At 38.0% G+C, this 18,513-nt stretch overlaps 1 protein-coding gene across 3 annotated transcripts; it reads right to left on the bottom strand.

The window, feature by feature from the left end:
- Nucleotides 1–296: 296 nt before the first annotated feature.
- On the bottom strand, nucleotides 297–17,309 carry MCM5 (minichromosome maintenance complex component 5). Of its 3 annotated transcripts, none has more exons than XM_039353069.1 (17): nucleotides 17,154–17,309; nucleotides 16,026–16,198; nucleotides 15,709–15,835; nucleotides 15,129–15,257; nucleotides 13,474–13,646; nucleotides 12,173–12,328; nucleotides 11,655–11,821; nucleotides 11,120–11,291; nucleotides 9,575–9,686; nucleotides 8,613–8,756; nucleotides 7,944–8,009; nucleotides 6,546–6,722; nucleotides 5,704–5,816; nucleotides 4,791–4,919; nucleotides 3,161–3,303; nucleotides 2,580–2,707; nucleotides 297–1,400 (listed from the first exon to the last, which is right to left on the bottom strand). In XM_039353069.1, exons 2-17 carry the CDS (start codon nucleotides 16,190–16,192, stop codon nucleotides 1,299–1,301), a joined length of 2,205 nt encoding a protein of 734 aa, XP_039209003.1. In that variant the 5' UTR covers nucleotides 16,193–16,198; nucleotides 17,154–17,309; the 3' UTR covers nucleotides 297–1,298. The 3 variants fall into 3 exon arrangements, with proteins under 3 accessions (XP_039209003.1, XP_039209005.1, XP_039209004.1); XM_039353071.1 differs by having other exon boundaries at nucleotides 17,158–17,306; XM_039353070.1 differs by lacking the exon at nucleotides 17,154–17,309 and adding an exon at nucleotides 16,556–16,708.
- Between the last annotated feature and the right edge of the window lie 1,204 nt (nucleotides 17,310–18,513).

The following is an 18,513-nucleotide window of genomic DNA, read 5'->3' as shown; positions in this document are numbered from 1 at the left end:
TGAATGAGTTGAATAGATACTTGGTATATTCTCCAGAGATTCTGAAGTGCTCCTACCCAGGTTTTGCCAGGCCTAATAAGTATAATGAACAGTAAAACAAGTTTTACAAGCTGTAACACCTGGCTGTGTTAGTTCAAAAACAAGAGAAAATATGTGGCTTTGCAGTGTCACATTCATGAATGAAATGGATCGTTCCTACAGGGTTTCAGGCAGAAACAGTTTACATCAATTAGTGAAAATTATTGGTACAAACATTTTTAAGGCATCAAGCATTCAAATAATTTTTGTCAACTATCTTTGCACTGGTTTATTATTTTATTTTTAGAACGCAGTAGTTATTTCATTGTTAAATATTAGCAAACATTATAAAAATATTTATGCCATTTCTCCAATGAAGTATTTATTGCTTTATGCACTCTTGTGGAAAGCATGATCAGCATATAATAAAATCAAAATAAAATGAAACTGGGGTGTTTTTTGGTCAGAACTACAGGAGGGATATTTCCACTATACGGTGCAATTATGTATGGCCACTGTCTTACCCCAAGGAATCCTGCTTGTACTTTGAAAGGCCATAGAAAGAAAAAAATGCAGCTATATTCTTGAGGTAAGATTCTTATCTCACATTCAAGGAAAGAGTGATGGTGGAAGTAACTTATTTTGGTGACAGATCTTTCTACATACAGTATTTGCTTTCTGGTCTCCTCCAATGTTGCTCAGCTAATTGTCATTGAAGTATCACAACTAAGCACAAAAGCCATGTTGTGTAAACATGTCTTGGAACTCTAACTTCTCAAGGGAAAGATCTTTGCTTTCCATATGTTCTTTTCCCTGGTTCTCTACTGTTGACCTCAATGGCAGTCACAAGAGATCACAATATAATTTTACTACACTAAACAATGAGGCTTTCAGAAGGAGCAGTTAGCAGAAATTCGTTAGAGAAAATTAGCTCTGTATTCTTTAACAGCTTTCTTTCCTCACACCCTTAACAAAACACTTTCTATTTGTTGCAGACATTTTACTTATTAAGTTTTAGTGTTGATAAAATAAAACTTTTAATATTGTAATAAAATATCAAGGTGACACTTTAACAGGAAAATTGCAACAAATAAAAGCAAGAGCTATTATTATACTGTCTCTCTTTTGACCTCCCTGAATAGGACAATACTCCAGATTATTTTTCTTTGGACTGAAAATATGTATTGCAGATATTAGATATAAGAAAACAGTGGCAAACATTTAGCTTCAATTATATGGAGAATGCATCCATTTTAACATTCCAGGAGATGCACAGTATTTTATTTGATGCGATAAAGGACTTTGCGTTGCATGCGATGCTGGATCTCACCACGACGCATCATAAGCTGCAGCACCCTGTAGATGGCGTGCTCAGGATATTTCTGAGAGGGAAGGCAAAGGGAAAAAGACATTTTGTGAAAACTAACACACCTAAAAGTAACAATGAAACTTGAAGGAGAATGATGGACAACTTATGGTGCTAATCTGGAGAATTAACACTGAATTTCTGTATTAAATAAGACAGCTTCATTTTAACCTACATTTTGTATTAAGCACTATAGATTTGTCTGTTAGGGAATATTCCAGGTACTTCTCAATTTATGGTCTTAATTGAGCCTGGTATTATGGTTGTAAGGAGTGCTGATCATTAAGCAGGTCATCACGTGACGACCCAATTTTAATTTTTTGTTGTAGTCATTAAACAATTGTCTGCAGTGGGTGTTTTTTGCTGGAAAGTGGAAGCAAATGCTGGTTTCCAGCAAAAACATAAATCACGATCACATGACTGTGAGATGCTGCAACCAGTCACAAATACGGACTTGTCTGCCAAGGACCCAAATGCAATCACTTGACTGCAGTGGGGAGAGGGGGTCCAGAAGTTTAAATCTTGGTTATAAATACCTTTTTGGGGATCTGTCGTAACAGCAAATTGCCTCTAAGCAACCAGTTAGAAGTCAAGGACTATCTGTACCATTCCCAACATGAAAGTACATCTTCTATGCAAAGGGATACCTATTTCTCCCTCTATAGTAGGCGTCCCCAACCTCCGGTCCATGGACCGGCACCGGTCCGCAGCATGCCAGAAATCAGGCCATGCAAAAAGTGAAGCGGGGCAGCACACAAAACCACACTCCTTCTGGTCCACAGAAAGACCTCTCTCCACAGAACCAGTCCCAGGTGCCCAAAAGGTCAGGGGGGGCACTGCTCTATGGTATGCAATCAGCTACTGAGAGGAAGTGAAAATTCTCTGCACTCCACCTATACCCTGATCCTTCTGCATCCTCCAAATCTGTGGAAGTCTAATTCTCACAATCCTTGGACCAAAGGACAGGAGAAGCTGTTCTAGAACAGGGATGAATAAATATTATGATGGACTGAAGCACACTTCCTTCCACTAAAATTAATTAGGTCTGCACATCTTGCAACTTGGCCAGACAACCAATAGCACACATTCTAGGGGTTCCGTATATTCTTGATATTGTTCATAAACCTTTTCATTCATTCATTCACTGGACTATAGCCAAGAGAGCACTTCCAGCTGCCTCTCTCAGGTAACTTACTTGTTTCACAAAATCCTGGATAATGCTGTGTTCAGATACTTGGGAGCCAATGGCAAAGCGACGCTTGAGCTGTTTCTCAATACGAGACAGCATCTCTTGGTCTTCCTGAGTAGTGAAACCTTCTACTCCTACAGAGAGGGCATATTACAATTAACATGAGAAACACATTTCTTTACAGAAATAAATTGTTCAAATGTTTGATATCTAATCTAGCCAAAATTTACAACAGTACATTTTGTATCAGCGTGTGTTGTTCTGTTTGATTTCACCAGTTTATATTTATTTATATATCATTTACATACTGCCTCAATTGTATATAGGCTCTCAGCAGTCAACAAAAATCACAACAGAAGGAAGATTTGAGGCAAATACTTCATGTATCATTCTTATACTCCTATACTCCAATTGAATTAATAATCTTAATTTTTCAAAGGCCAGCCAGCTGGAAAGCTGAAGAAAAAAAAATCAGCAATCTACCATTACCTTTGAGAGCCAGATTATCAACACATGTATACCAGGCAATCTTTGGTCAATGAACTCTAGTAGTACACAGCAACATGTATTTCCTTGAGGAAGCCCACCTGAGAGGTTTCCTGACAAAGCAGCATCAAGGGTCGACACCTGGAAGAGCCGCAAGGCTTCTTCAATGTCTGCCTCAGTAGCAAAAGGTTGGAGCTTCATCTTACTGAGGGATTCTGCTATTCGCACAATGGCCTCCAGCTGCCTGCATGGGATGAATGAAAAAGCTCTTTTAAAATAATATAAAAGAAGTGAAAGAAAGAATCATGACTAAGAGAAGTAGAAATCTTTAAAATTAAAAAAGAAAAAAAGTGAAGCATTAAATCAATAAAAATATTAACTGGAAATTAAATTTGAATAGGGATCATTTCAGCATGCCTATTCAAAATAATTGTTTTTCTATTCTCTTTTCATTTTAGGAAATGATCCCAATTTCCTGAATCAAGGCAAACACATCCTGTTTACTCTGCATTTTATGTGCACTTCTACTAACAAGACATCAGTGCAATGAAGGTCTCAAAAGTGCTGAAACAAGATTATTTTTTGAAAATTATAATAAAATATTGATCCTAATGGAAGTTCAAATTCTCACTGTTTTCAAATTTCCAGTGGTAACATGTGTATCTAGGCTGCATCTGATGGGGAGAGCTCAAGATCATAAAAGTTTATGCCTTTTAATAACATTTGTTAGTCTGAAAGGTTACACCCTGACTTTGATTTATGGGTATCTAGGAGCATGTCTGAAATGGCAAAAATGTTTTGAACCTAGAACAAACTGTCCCCATTTTGATGGTTCTGAATTAACTGTTGTGATTCCAGATTTCAGATGAAACAGAATAGAAATGAGTAGAGCAAGGCTATTATGTGTAAACCCGTCTTCCCTCAGCAGATTTTAATGTGACCTATTCCCACTGGTCCATTCACCCCAATATTCCCACTGAAAAATTCTAATGTACTATAGTATAAGCTCATCATGCCTCTCCCCCACATCTTCCTAGTATCTTTCCCTTATTCTCTCAGCTGCCAACATTCTTAGTTTACTCTGCTCTCTATATACCAAAACCATTCATGTACAGATCAAAACAGTCCTAGTTTTTATCCAATAGATCAATCTATCCCTAGACATTCAGGTTTCAGTTCAGTATAGGCCAAACCAGCTTTTATTTATTTATTTATTTGCCGCCCAATCCCTAGGGACTCAGGGCGGCGTACAAAATTAAAACAACAAATATAACAATTAAAAATGAATACATTCACACAGCATGCCCCAATCGAAGCCCGCCCCCCCCCCCGGGGACATCAACCCCAGGCCTGCCGGAACAGGAGAGTTTTAATAGCTTTCTTGAAGGCCGGCAAGGTGGGAATAGTTCGAATCTCGGGGGGAAGTTGATTCCACCACGTCGGAGCCACCACAGAAAAGGCCCTTCACCGAGGGCCCGCCAGCCGACATTGTCTGGCTGACGGGACCTGAAGGAGGCCCAATCTGTGGGACCTCACCGGTCTCTGGGAACTATGCGGCAGTATGTGGTCCTGTAAGTAACCTGGTCCTAAGCCATGAAGGGCTTTAAAGGTGTCTAATAACACTCTTGAGAGAATCAGAAACTGTACAGAGGAACTTTTCTGTACAGTTTCTCTACTAAATAACTATTATTTAGTTCCTCAACTGAAACCCAGATGTTTATTTCCCCTTACCTTATTGTAATGGGAATGTTGGAGCGACGGTCGCTTTCTCTTTCATGTTCACGGGCACCACTGCGCATAAGAATGTAGCGGTTCTTCAATTTCTCTGCAGCTTCTGCAGAGAGGCGAGGACCACATTTCCTATGGGAACAAATAAAAATTTTATCAGCACACACACAGAGACAGACATATATACATACGTACACATAGACCACATAAATACGAGATCATTTTGAATTTTTAATTCTTATGGCATAATCACAGTCAAATTGATTGATTGATTGAAACCAAATTTGTACACTTTAGTAAGTCATAATGTAGTTCAGTATGTTGTGTGAATACATCCACTGTGGCTTATTAAACAAACTACTGTTAGAACACCTTAATATATGAACTTAGTCTCCAGGCTGTTCAATTTATGAAATGAAAATGGATGTTCTAGTGATTTCTTAATGATATGCCTTTTCTTCTCTAGCATCTTTTGGATGCTTATAGCATCATGAAACTTATTAAGCATAGTTGAATGGCTGTCTTTCCTACACACAAAGTGTGGACTACTACTTTAGAGACACTTGAAGGAAGGCATTTTTGGAGCTGAAATATCACCCTGGCCCTCAAGTCAGAATGAAGTAAATTTTGCTTTTGCTTCAGCACTGAGCTGAAGACCTTTTGAATCTCTAGAACAGGGGTGTCAAACTGCTGGCCAGTGGGCCAGATGCGTCACATGGAAGCCGCGTCCACCCCATTGCCGGCAATGGCAAAACCGGCCCGATATGTTGTGTGACGTCACGTGATGTTGTGAGTTTGACATGCCTGCTCTAGAACCAAAGCAAAACATTTAGTTTTTCTTTTATTAATCTGAAGCATGCTTGAAAGGTTTCCACCACACTTTCCATGTAATTATTGCTACAATTGTCTTACTCACGCTCTGCAATAGGCAATCAGCTTCTTCAGTTTATGCAGCTCAATCTCACCCTCAGCTGCCTGTGTCTGGGTTAAGGCACTTACATGTAGTGACATCACATGCTTGGCCAGGGTCTAGGGAACAACAAAGAACAAATTAACTAGAAGGGGGAAAAAACCCACTGAAAAGACCTTCTGCATTTACTATTAATGCAATAAAGCAAAGCTTTATTATTTCTGCATGCTAACTTTTAAGGCTGCAAGAGATCTGCCATTATCATTCCTTTAAAAAAAGCACTTACTGCTCTTTTTAGTAAAGGGTTATTATACCTTATTCCACCTTTTATATAATCTTTGGAGAGCAATTTAGGGTATGTTTATGCAACATATAGAGTCACAAGCCAGGCAATCAAACTTTATTGAGCTCATTCATATATAGTCATATCATGTGAACAGAGAAGATCTGATTAAATGGATTACGGTTATGCTAATGTTGAGTAAGTGTAATATGAAAGCACAGTCTATAAATCCTGCAGAATTTATAAATGCTTTTACAATACTTTCCAGGCAGAGATAACGTTTGAATACAACAGGACCTAAATTTGCAGAATACTTACTGTCTTCCGAATGCTTTGTTTTATAAGGAAGATTAAAATATTGGCTAAATTCTCTATAATGGGTGCAGAGAATATAGAATTACACTTCTTATCTAACCCTTCTTTTAGAGGTATGCCATTATATAAAAGAAATGGAATATAGGCCTTCACAAAATCAAGTCTTTGTGCCATTGTTTCTACAGTTTTAAAAAATTGAATTTCCCATACAACTCCCCCCACTTTGTACTGGGCTATTCAAAGAACCTACCATGTCTCTTTCCTCATTGTGCTCATCTTTGACAATGAAGATCATGTCAAATCGGGACAGAATGGTGGGCATGAAGTCTATATTTTCATCTCCTTTAGTTTCATCCCAGCGTCCGAACACGGAGTTTGCAGCTGCTAATACAGAGCAGCGTGAATTTAGGGTAGTGGTGATACCAGCCTGCATGATTGCACAGAGAAAGGAAAAAAACTGTATTAACCAGCATGTAGTATAGTTAAAAGGATGGGACTTATGCAAGTTTTTACTGTATTGGGCCTACAGTTTAGAAAAATGGAAAGTCAGAGTAAGATGCAAATCAGCCTGGAACACTTCCCCCATCATGTCCTATAAAATAATGTGTAATAATATATAACCACTGGCTTTCCAAGACCCACAGTGAGGCACTCTTAACCCTCTATAGAAAAGCTGAACCAATTTAATTATTGTCAGGGTTAGGGACCAAATGGGAATCTTAAGCCTTTGTAAAACTTTAAAAATACCCACTTCCTGCCTTAAACTTTACAATACTAGAAAGAATCAAAATTTTCTTCTCTGTCCAGTCCAGTTGTGACTGCATAATGTTACCATTATGTTTACTGTGGTCCTGGACAGGGTGCAAAGAAAAAACAAAGCCCTTGGCTCCAAAAATGCTGTTCAGTCCTGATAAGGAAGAATGAACTCGATGGCATTAGATATTTTAAGGCTGGCCTGAACAGCCCTCAGCCTCTTAGCTAAATAAAGCTTTCAGACTTATTGATATGACCCACTGGCTTCTCTTCTAAACCCTTACCTTTTCTGGTAAAAACTTTTAATCTGCAGTTCCTTTGAGCATTTCTCATTTGCAAGGTTTTAGTAACTTTCAAGTTCAAATGAGAATCTAATTGCTATGCAATGGATTTCCAGAAGCTTATATAGATGCATAAAAGGCTTCAGGCAAGTAAGTCGAGGTGGCGCAGCAGTTAGAGTGCAGTACTGCAGGCCACTTTAGCTGACTGTGTTCAGCAGGTCAGCGGTTCAAATCTCACCGGCTCAAGGTTGACTCAGCCTTCCATCCTTCCGGGGTAGGTAAAATGAGGACCCAGATTGTTGGGGGCAATGTAAATATATATATACATTGCTTACTGGTGTACACCGCTTAGAGAGTGCTTGCACTTAAAGCGGTATATAAGTCTCATAAATAAATAAATAAAATAAAGTCAGCAGAATGGTTCATTTCATGCTTTGAAGTCACCTACTTGCCATAGTGCATCCTTCCCCCCCTGCAATTTATCCAAAGTCAACTTCATCCTTGGTGAGAAATAAATAGTCCCTGGTTTAAAGCCATATTCATTTGTAAATGAACAGAAAAATGGACTGAAAAAAGTAACTGAGGATTCTCAGAAGCAGCTATGGTAAATTCACCTTGGCAATGGAGATGGTCTGCTGCTCCATAGCTTCATGGATGGCCACCCTATCATCTTCACGCATCTTTTTCAAAGAACGGGGGAAACAACAAGCCAAGTTTCCATATATAGAAGAAAATAATACCACTTTGTTAAAATATTTTAAATGTTTTGAAATAATATTCAAAGTAATTATGTGCTATTTTACGAAATAAAGCTGGTAGCATACTTTTAGCACAAATTAAATGAATACAATTTTGAAAATTGCTCTGCTTAAGTTGGTTTGTTTGGGGTTCTTTTTGAATTATGGAAGTTTAACTATTCTCAATTTCTTTAAAATGAAAGCGTAAGTGCATATAAAGCTCTCTTCTTAATATGACTTGAACTTACTATGCATAGTCCTTGACTTATAATCATAATTCTGACCTCAAATGCAGTTAAGTCATAGTGATTGTTAAACTGTTCACCATGTGACCGCATCTGATTTTACGATCATTTTTCAGCAGTTGTTAATCAAACACCATGGTCATTAACAAATCCATTACATACAGTGGACATAATTGGGTTATAAGTAGCATTGGGGAGATCCATTGTAACTTTAAACTGTTGCTAAGTGACTGGTTGTTAAGCAAGAACCCCCTGTATTCCAATCTTACAACAGATTTTTTGCCAACCATTCCATCTGTACCTTGTCAAACTCGTCAATGCATACTACTCCTCCATCAGCCAAGACCATGGCTCCACCTTCTACAAAGAAGCTCCGTGTAGCTGGGTCTTTGATCACTGAGGCAGTTAGACCAGCTGCACTGCTGCCTTTCCCTGAAGTATAGACCTGGAAGGGAGGAAAAGGAGATTCGAATATTCTAGGTCAGAACTTCTGCTTGATAGTGAAAGGAGAAAAAAACCTGCTACTTCTGAAATGGTTCCCCATTTAAATTGCTCCATTAATTTGGAATTGCCTGTCTATGACTTAAATTTGTACTCTAAAACATAGTTCAGACCTTGACTTTCTTCTAAGTGACAAATTGTAGATTATTCTATGTTCAAGCTGCCTTTTTATGTATAACTCAAGGTGATGAACATAACTAATACACTGTGTCCTACTTTCCCCACAATAACCCTATAAGGAGGGCTGGAACGAGTGATAGGCCCCAGTCAATTTTCATACCTAACAGGGCTGGAATGTAAATCTCCTGGTTTCTTGGCAGTCCCTTAACCATTACACCAAACTGGCTCTCTCTATATAACATCCCCCTCTGTCTTCACTGTTTACTATTTAGGGCAATACAATTACAAAGGCCTTGAGCACCCACATTAGCCAAGTTGAAATTCTTGACTTAAAAATAACTATATTAAAGACTCTATCTTAAACTCTTCATTCCCTGGTACCTGACATGCATTATTGTTAGCCTTTTTGATCACTCAGCTATAAGTAGTAACTCAGTCTGTTTATCTTTTCAACCTTCACATCATACCAATTTTCCATGTACAGGTCAACAAACAAGACAGCCTCTAATATCAGTATTATTCAGTTTATGCAATAAAATCAGAAGATGAGCTTTTAAACTAGTAGAATGACAATGTATAATTTTAATAATTAAAATGATAAGCCTATAGATCAGGTACATAACTGCCCTACAAGTTACTTACTCCTATGGGTGAACATCTTTCTACAAACTTTAAAAGCTGAGATTTGGCAGTTCCAGGGTCTCCCATCATGAGTAAATTAATATCCCCTCTACGTGTTAACCCATCTGGAAGTCTGTAAATTGAAAGAAATTGGTAAGAGACTAGAGACAATATGAACTGTTTGTTAGAAAGCCACTCCCTATTATCACTGAAATAAATAGATAGCTGGGGTGATTGGTTGGAGCTTCACAAACAGGCAGTCTGCACTCCTGATTAACATTTCATTAATCCCCAATATCAAAAAAGTCTTATCACAAATTGAATCGGCTGAGACTTTTCCAACAGAACTTCTCTTATCTGATTCTAACCAGGTATGCTTGCTTCCAGAACTCTACAAGGTGTAACTGCAGAGGTGGGAAGACTTTGAACCTTTGGCTGTTGCTATGTTTACTCATGGCGAGAGAAGTAGGAGGTTCACTTCAGAAACATCTAGATCACTAAATTACCTATATATTAGGGCAGTGATGGCGAACCTTTTAGAGACCAAGTCCCCAAACCCACTTATGCATCGTCGGGTGCCAGGTGGGTATGGCCTATTGGGTGGGCGTGGCTGCGGTGGTAACAGCAGACTGGGTGGGACTAAAAAGTTCAATCAATCAATTTCAACTTTGCAAGATCTTTTTTTTCTCGCAAGAAGTTGAAGTTGACTGATTGATTGAACCTTTTTTTTTTTTTTTTGTACATGGCGGCGGAGGCCTAAAGGGAAAAGGTTTTATAAAACCCAGTTGAAGGCCTAGGACTGGGGCGACGGCGCGCGTGCCCACCGAGAGGTCTCTGAGTGCCACCTCTGGCACCCATGCCATAGGTTCGCCACCACTGTATTAGGGAATAATGTTTATCACTCTATCCAACTACTAAGTTTTCATTGTCTAACTCAGTGGTTTTCAAAGGATGGTCTGGGAACCACTGAAGTTCCGAGACCCTTCATGTGGTTTACGAAGTCAAATAAAATTTCATTTTTTTTCCCAATTTTTATTTCTAATACAGTATATACTGATTGTTATAACCCACATAAACCAAAGCTATTTTTGAAAAATTAGTTTTGAAAGTTAAGGGATCCTGAGACCAAAATCTTACAGAAGCGGTGGTTAAAAACAAAAGCAAAAATTCTGGTGCTCATCCAATTACGCTGTTGCAATGCTATTTTGGTTCCATTTGCCAACAATAATCACTCAAATTTGCTATTTGAGATATTTTTCCCTTTAGAAGCTGCCTAAGAGTAGTTATTCAGAACATCAAAGCCCAAAGGGAATTGGAAAAGGGGCAGAGATAGCAATACCTTTTCTCTTCCATTCTAGTTCAAGAAAAGAAAACACCATGTAACAGACAGCTGCTCTTTCCTTTTCATGTACTGCTGGGTAAACAGCATTATTTTCCTTCCCAGGAATAGTTATGATAAAAGTAAGGAAAATATTAAGTATATAAAAAGGCTGCTTCATAGTAAAACAGAGATAAGCCTGTATGACTTTCTTTCCTTATGATTCCCCTTTGCCTCTTGCCAATTACCTCTTTCGAGAGCCTCCAAAAAGCATGCATGCAATTGCCTTCTTGATATCATTACTACCATAGATGGAAGGAGCAATGCTTTTGGCAACCATATCATAAATATTGGGCATGGAAACCAAATGCCGAAACTCCTCCTCTTCCTGAGGTGTCACGGAGCCACTGACACTGCGCCCTAGAGAAAAACAGACAAATACTGAAAGGTTGGGGTCTGCAGGATTGTTCTGATACAATTCTAATGAAAAAAAAAAATACAACTTATGTAATACTTTATCAGTCATATGACTATTTTGAGAAATGCTACTAATCATTTGTATTAAATAGTCTTAAGTCCACAGATTAATATTGGTTTCAGTCTGATATGGATTACATTAGAAAGGCAGAATAGATAAGAGCTGGAGTCAGTAATTCTCAGGCCTAAACAACACAAGTTCTCTTTTGACCAGTATGTTTCATAGTCAAATGAACAGGAGGGCAAAAAAATATGGCATGACTCAAAATCTCACATAAGACTCAGGCTTCCAAATTAAAGCTTTACCTGAGCCTTCGGTGTCTACTTGTATTCCCACTACACGGATGTAGGAGCTCCGGATGCCCACTCCAGCATTGTTCCGGCTCTTGATCTTTGTGAGGCCTGCCTTTTTGATTGAGTAAACACCTATGATAGTAGCTCTGTTCCCAGGGACAACTTTGTCACACAGATATCTGGAAAATTAAGAGCAAGGAAGGAAGAAGAAGCAATTTAAAATGGAACAAAAAGGGTAACTCTTGAACGCTTCTTGCTAACAGTACATTCGGATTGTTTACAAAGACCTGGAGGATCACGTAACATGGATAAGCACCACTAACAACTGTATTTATTCCCATATATTTTTTAGCTAATTCAGTTTCCCATTTTATGTATTGAAATAACCAAATTCTGTTTTAAGCATGAAAATGGTCATTCATGCATCTAAATTTTTTAACCATGGATACAACTTATTGTTTGGATTTTTCTACTTGATTGAGTCTCTTGTTGCACCAGTCCAATCCTGCTGAAGAATCCAGAAGCATCACCTGTCACAATAGAGCTGCATGTGCCGAGGCAATTCTCCATGAGGAACAGCATCAGGAGACTCTTGCAGCTTCAATGTCTGGAAATCCACACATTTACACTTGTCTGGAACAATGAAATATGGGTCCAAAGGACATTTTGCTAGGTTAGTCTGTTCCCTGAAATGAAAAGAAAGACGGCAGGTAAAATGGGAACAGCTTTTTCTATTTTATAATGTGTCTCAATCATTCTCGTGAGAATTTATTGTTACAAATTTTGGAAATACCAATACTATGGGCACAAAATTTGTCTAGAGTTATCTAAAATAAACTTTGAATGTGTGCATCTTAGATGCAAATGGAATTCATATATCCACTAAACTTTAACCTAAATTCCTGCAGTTGTAGTAAGAGTTGGCCAATTAAACAATACCAGCCATCTCACTGCCAGTGTTGTAGTGTTCAATCTCACATTTCATTACTACACAGCATTTGGGAATTCAGAGTTCATTTTTTTTATGAACTCAGTTTTATTGATACATTTTAATCTTTTTGGGTACAGGAGAACACTGCTTTTAAATTTATTTATTTTTAAAATTTATAAGCCGCCCCACTCCCAGAGGACTCTGGGCGGCTAACAATAAAAACACCATAAAACATAACAAAACAAACAGTACAATAACAGTCATCCAGGGGTCAGATTTTATAAACCCCAGGCCTGCCGGAAAAGCCAGGTCTTAAGCAGCTTACGGAAAACCAACAGGGTGGGAGCAGTCCTAATCTCTGGGGGGAGCTGGTTCCAAGACATGGGCGCCATCACAGAGAAAGCCCTCCTCCATGGCCCCGCCAAATGGCACTGCTTGGCCGACGGGACCTGAAGGAGGCCCAGCCTGTGGGATCTAACTGGACGAAGGAAACTATGAGGTATGCAGACTTCAATTCAAATTACAGGTTTCCTCCAAGAATTTTTTTTTTCAAAGCTCCACATAATCTTAAAGAAGCAATCATCCTCCAAATGTTTTTTACTAGAACTCTCCCAAACCTTTACTAAGTTGCTTGTGGCTAATAGGAATTAATCCAAATATCTGGATGATATAAAATTTGCCCAACTTTGCCTTAAATGAAAAGAAACATGTAACAAAGGCTATAATCTTATGCCAATTATTTGAGAATAATTCTAATGAAGCTTAATAGGGTATGCTAATGAGAAAGTATATACAGGAGTCCTCTGTAAACAAAGACAAAGCAACATAATCATATAGGTCATAATCATATGTGTCCTAAAGTAAATTTCATTAAAATCTGAAAAGAAATGCAACTCTTACGTGCTGCACTTCCGAGGAAGAGCATATCCTTCCAGACCTGGACGCAAAGCTATGTTAGGTATTATATTCCGGCAAGTGCGGCATTGGATGGTGATCTTGGTTGCTTTGGCTCTCACAGGAGTTGCAGCAATAATGATTCCTGGGATCTTCACCAAATGTGACATCTGTTCAGACTTCAAATCAAACAAGGAGAAATTACAACCATCCTGAAAACTGCAAAAGAAAATATATACCCAGAGCATCCAAAGATCCAGAAATCCAAATCTCTTTTCCACAGTCACTACAAGTTGTTCATAGTGTAATGTTCCAATTTTTAGGATACAAAAATACAGAATGAGGCATAAAAAATATTTCATACATATATTATTTATTGCAACCTATGACTCTAGGGTTCTTAGGTTCTACATTTAAATGAACTTCAGAATGAAGTATTCATTTGAATCTGCTTTCTGAAGCCAGAAGGTCCCTTTCTTTCTTATTGTAAAACATCTGCATTGCTTTATATTTCACTAAGGTTTCATCTGCAAAAACGTCCTCCAACATCTGGAATAGTCAGAAGATACCATGCATGCATAAAGGCCTCTTCCATTATTTCCACTTAACTATTTTGGCTACTTCTGATTTTTTCAAATGTTTGTGAGGCACGTTGAGGCAATTAAATAGCTATCACAAGAAATATGTGTACATACTTTATTGCAATTAATAACTAGGTACAACAAAGAAAATAAATATCATTTTTGTGGTACAAAGCATCTGAGGAGATGAAAGTTGGCATTGAACTAGTTTTATATTTTTATCCTGCCTTTAAAAGAAATTCAAGGCAGCAAACATACTTAACACTCCTTCCTCCTCCTCTTTTTTCTCACAGCTCTGTGAGGTGGGTTGGGCTGAGAGAGAATGACTAGTCCAAAGTCATCCAGCTGGTTTTCATGTCTAAGGCTGGACTAGAATTCATAGACTTCTGATTTCTAGGCCAGCATCTTAACTACTATATCAAAATGGCTCTCCACAAAAATAAAGGAGAGTTTTGATATAACTTTTCTTTCAAATATATTTTAGAGTAAACTTAGTAGATCACAGCTACAAAGATTCCTTAAGGCAGCAATCAATATAAAGAAATTCTCAACAATAAACTGGAAAGGCAAATTATTATACCTTCCTGGAAAAATTAAGGTAATAGATTTTTATTACAATACTACAGCAATGCTGGCAAATGCAAAGGGAACCTTCATTAGCTCTACAAAACTATAACTCCAACCTCATTTTTAGTGATTTTTTTTTTAAAAATAGCCTATTTCAAATTGAGCTTCTTAACTTCAACTTTTCTTGGAAACAGCATGGAAATGATTTGCTATTTGTTTCTTCCAGGATTTCCTTTATGTCTCAAACTAAGCTATAAACAAGAGTTTCTGCAGGATGTGGTAAAAAAATTAAAGATGGTGGCCTTAAGTACAATGCACATAAAAAAACCGGATAGAGTTTTGATTACACCTTTATGGGTGCTATTTTCATTTCTGTTTCACCATACTCTGCAGATATCTCTGGCTACAGATCTGCAGTTTCCTGGGAGCTTTCTATTCAAACACTAAACAGGTGTGACCCTGTTTAGGTTTATGAAATCAGCCATAGTTCATAAGGCTGAGGGTCTAACTCACTTTGAGATTTCGGATGTTGGATGGATTGGCATCTGATCGGAGCATAACTTGAATATCCTGAAGAGTCTCTTCTCCTGTTGGCCGAGGACGTGTTACTTCATCAGCTACCTCTTTTGCAGCTTCCTCCAGCTAAGAAAGAAATGCAATTGTTTAAAATATAGGACAGGCATTCTCTTTTTCTTAAAGAAGAAAAGAAGGCCCAATTGGACAGAAATAGCTAAAAAATAGTCTAATCATGGAATATTAAGTTTCAGTTAGAAAAGTAACAATTGGAGTGAGAAGGAAATAATGGAGAATTCTGGAATAGGGCATAGCTAGTTAATAATACTGTGGAATAATTATACATAAAAATTTCAGAAAGGGGATAGTTCAGTAATATAACTCAGCCTTTACAGGCAGAAAGCCCCATGGTTAGCCATCAACATTTTTAGCTGGGCAATAAAAAATTCCAGTATGAAACCCAAAAGTGTTGCTGTTATCAATGTTAAGCTAGACGGACCAGCAGTCTGAAACTCTACAAGGCATCATTCCATAATCTAACTGCAATCTCCCTCATATTTCTCCCATGCAGTGTATATACCAGCTGAAGATGCTCCACAGGTTGCTTGTGTACATAGTTCGCCAGATCTTCATCAAAGCTTGCCAAATCTTCTATCTCCACCTCAATCCAATATTGTCCAACGTTATAATGACGTTTGAGCTCATCTCTTTCAATACAGTGGGAGAAAAAAAGAGACCCATGAATATATTTATTGGAATAACATTCACAACTATGCACAAAGCTGCAGAACTCTAGGGCAAGTTATCTTATTCTGATATACTTACCAACACTCTAAAGGTATTTCAACCTAAAATGTTATAAGCAACTGTTTAAGTTTACCAAAAGAGAAAGGGCACCTGTATTTGAAAGAAAAGCCAGTCCGGTCTGTTCCAATGCGATACTGCCTTAAAAACTCTTTGAAGCGTTTCTGCAGCTGGGACTTTCGAATTTGTCCTTCATCTGTAACTGGGTCTCCACCAAAGCTATCACTATAGAAAATGCCAGGGTCATCAAAACCAGACATGATTCTCTGGGAAAAAAAAAAAGCAAAATAGATAGATAACCTTTATTATCATTTTTTTACTGTGGGCACAATGGCACACATTAAAAATGAAATTTTGTTGCTTGCTCCCAAAGTGTACATATACATAACACACATTTAAACATACTATATATAACATATGTATAGACTTACACCCTTACATATAAGTAGCATACAAATATTAATCACTGCTGAAATATACCAATAAGATACATTATAAATATAGGTTTCATAACTTATATTAAGTCTAGCGTAGCTGAAAGTTGGGTAGCATTTAATAATTATAATTATATCCAGTTTAAAGTATTAGGAAAAACACTTCTGAGCATGTGCAAAGTGTATTACCTTTACCCTACAGCTCTTATACAAGACAGCATCTTCTTCTGTATCATTTTCCCCTTTCTCTATGGCAGAGGTGGGTAGTTTATGATTTTGTTGCAAAGCAATAATTCCCAATTATAATTAGAGCCACATGAAGAATGAGTTGTCTTGCAGCGAGATGAGTGACTAAATAAATAAATAAATTGAAATGAAATGAAATAATGAAATGAAATGAAGGGAGATTTAATTCAGCAATAGGACGAAGGCCTCGAGTTCCCTAATAGCTGATAACGGGAAATCTGTGTTTTTAAGCTGCAAAACTGTAGGCAGGAATTGTTCCTTTTTCGATGGCCCATTATAACCAGCTAACTTTGATTCAATCGACTCAGCCATCTGTGATACTTATAAAAGTTACCGTCATAGTGGGGGAGGATGGGAGTTGTGCAAAAGCTGATTTTGGGGATATACAAAAAATGCTTGGAGGAACATTGTTTCAGAAATGACAGGTCACTAATGAATATCGCCTCTCCTGAACTCTGGTTAAGCAGCATCCCAAGATCGACTCAAACGCATACAAGCAGGTATAGCTCTTACGCGCGCCCCTGACCCCAACGCCCCTCACCTGCCTCCGAAGCCGTAGAGAAGCACCTTGTAAAACGACTCTGTCGCTCGCTAGAACTCTGGAAGAAGTTTTCGCGGCAAAAAGTAATAAAAAAAAGTGTTCTGGATTCGCCGGCAGTCACGCGCTACTCTTTGCGCGCTGTCATTGGCTCAAAGGCAGCAGGATATGTAACGATTAGCTAAAAACCCTGCCCTTTAAGGGCGCAAGACAATCGCGGCGGTAAGGGCCAAAAGCGACTGGAGGCGACCCAAACTTGGGCCCGCCTCTTTCTCAACTTTTCCTTTATCGAATTGGTCAGCCGTTCGCTAGAGGAAGTATTTTTGGCGCCAAACTTATTTCTTGGAGCGAAAAAAGGAAAGGGAGGTTTAAAATGGCGGGTGTGGCTTGAAACGGGAGGGATTCGGCTCTTCGTTTTTTGCGAAATTTGTCGTCGTTTTTTTGTGTACGTTTGTCGCCCTTGATAGTTATGGAAGAAGGTAGTCCTGCAAATAAAACTTGCTTTTTCCAAGCCAGAAAGTATGAGAAGATGCATCTGTTGATTTTGTGTTGTCACTGCCCTAAAGCAAAAGATGGGGGAGGGAGGTGTGTGTTTGTGTGTGTGAAAGATGGAAAGCAGAATTGGAGAGATCTATCTTCCCGTTACACATATGTTAGGCCAATGTTATTTAAAAACATAAAAATAATGCAAAGTGAAGAAAAAAATATCAAAGTAAGCTAAAAGTGCAAGACAATTTTTTAAAAAACTTTTAATACAATTATTTTTAAAAATAAGTTTTTTTTAGTAAATCAGTGTATTGGGGTTTTAAGTGTATTATGTAAGATCAAATATTTTATTAAAACTAATGGCAAGTTTAAATTATATTTGTACTGTAACTTGATTTCGGGTCTTCTTGACCATAAATAAAATTGATTAAAATGCAAGAAGGAGAAAACAAATAGAAAAATAAACAGAATGATACATAATGTCTTCTGATCTTTACAGCAGTTATTAGTACAATGATAAATTCACTTCTTTTTCTAAAGTCAAAAGAGATGTCTCTGTAGTCTAATAAAACCATAAACCATAAGCTTTTATGCATAAAGTCTATTTTTTCTATTTTATGCAAAAAATATAACAAACAGACTTTCCAACTCTCTTCCTACTTTTTTCTTTCTCTCCAGGATTTCCACTGGAGGCTGTTCCATAATTTTTAAAAGTGGGAAATGGTCCTGAGGACAAAACTTTAGGAAACATTGTATTAGACCAGTGGTTCTCAACCTGTGGGTCGGGACCCCATTTGGGGTCGAACGACCATTTCACGGGGGTCGCCAAACAACGCAGTCCGCCATTTTTTCCCCCTTTTCCTTAGCTGTGCTACTC

The sequence above is a fragment of the Crotalus tigris genome, unplaced genomic scaffold, assembly GCF_016545835.1.
Source record: "Crotalus tigris isolate CLP2741 ecotype Arizona unplaced genomic scaffold, ASM1654583v1 scf7180000018491.14276545383:2951260, whole genome shotgun sequence".
Taxonomy (NCBI): Eukaryota; Metazoa; Chordata; class Lepidosauria; order Squamata; family Viperidae; genus Crotalus; species Crotalus tigris.
This window is presented reverse-complemented; position numbering and strand designations above follow the sequence as displayed.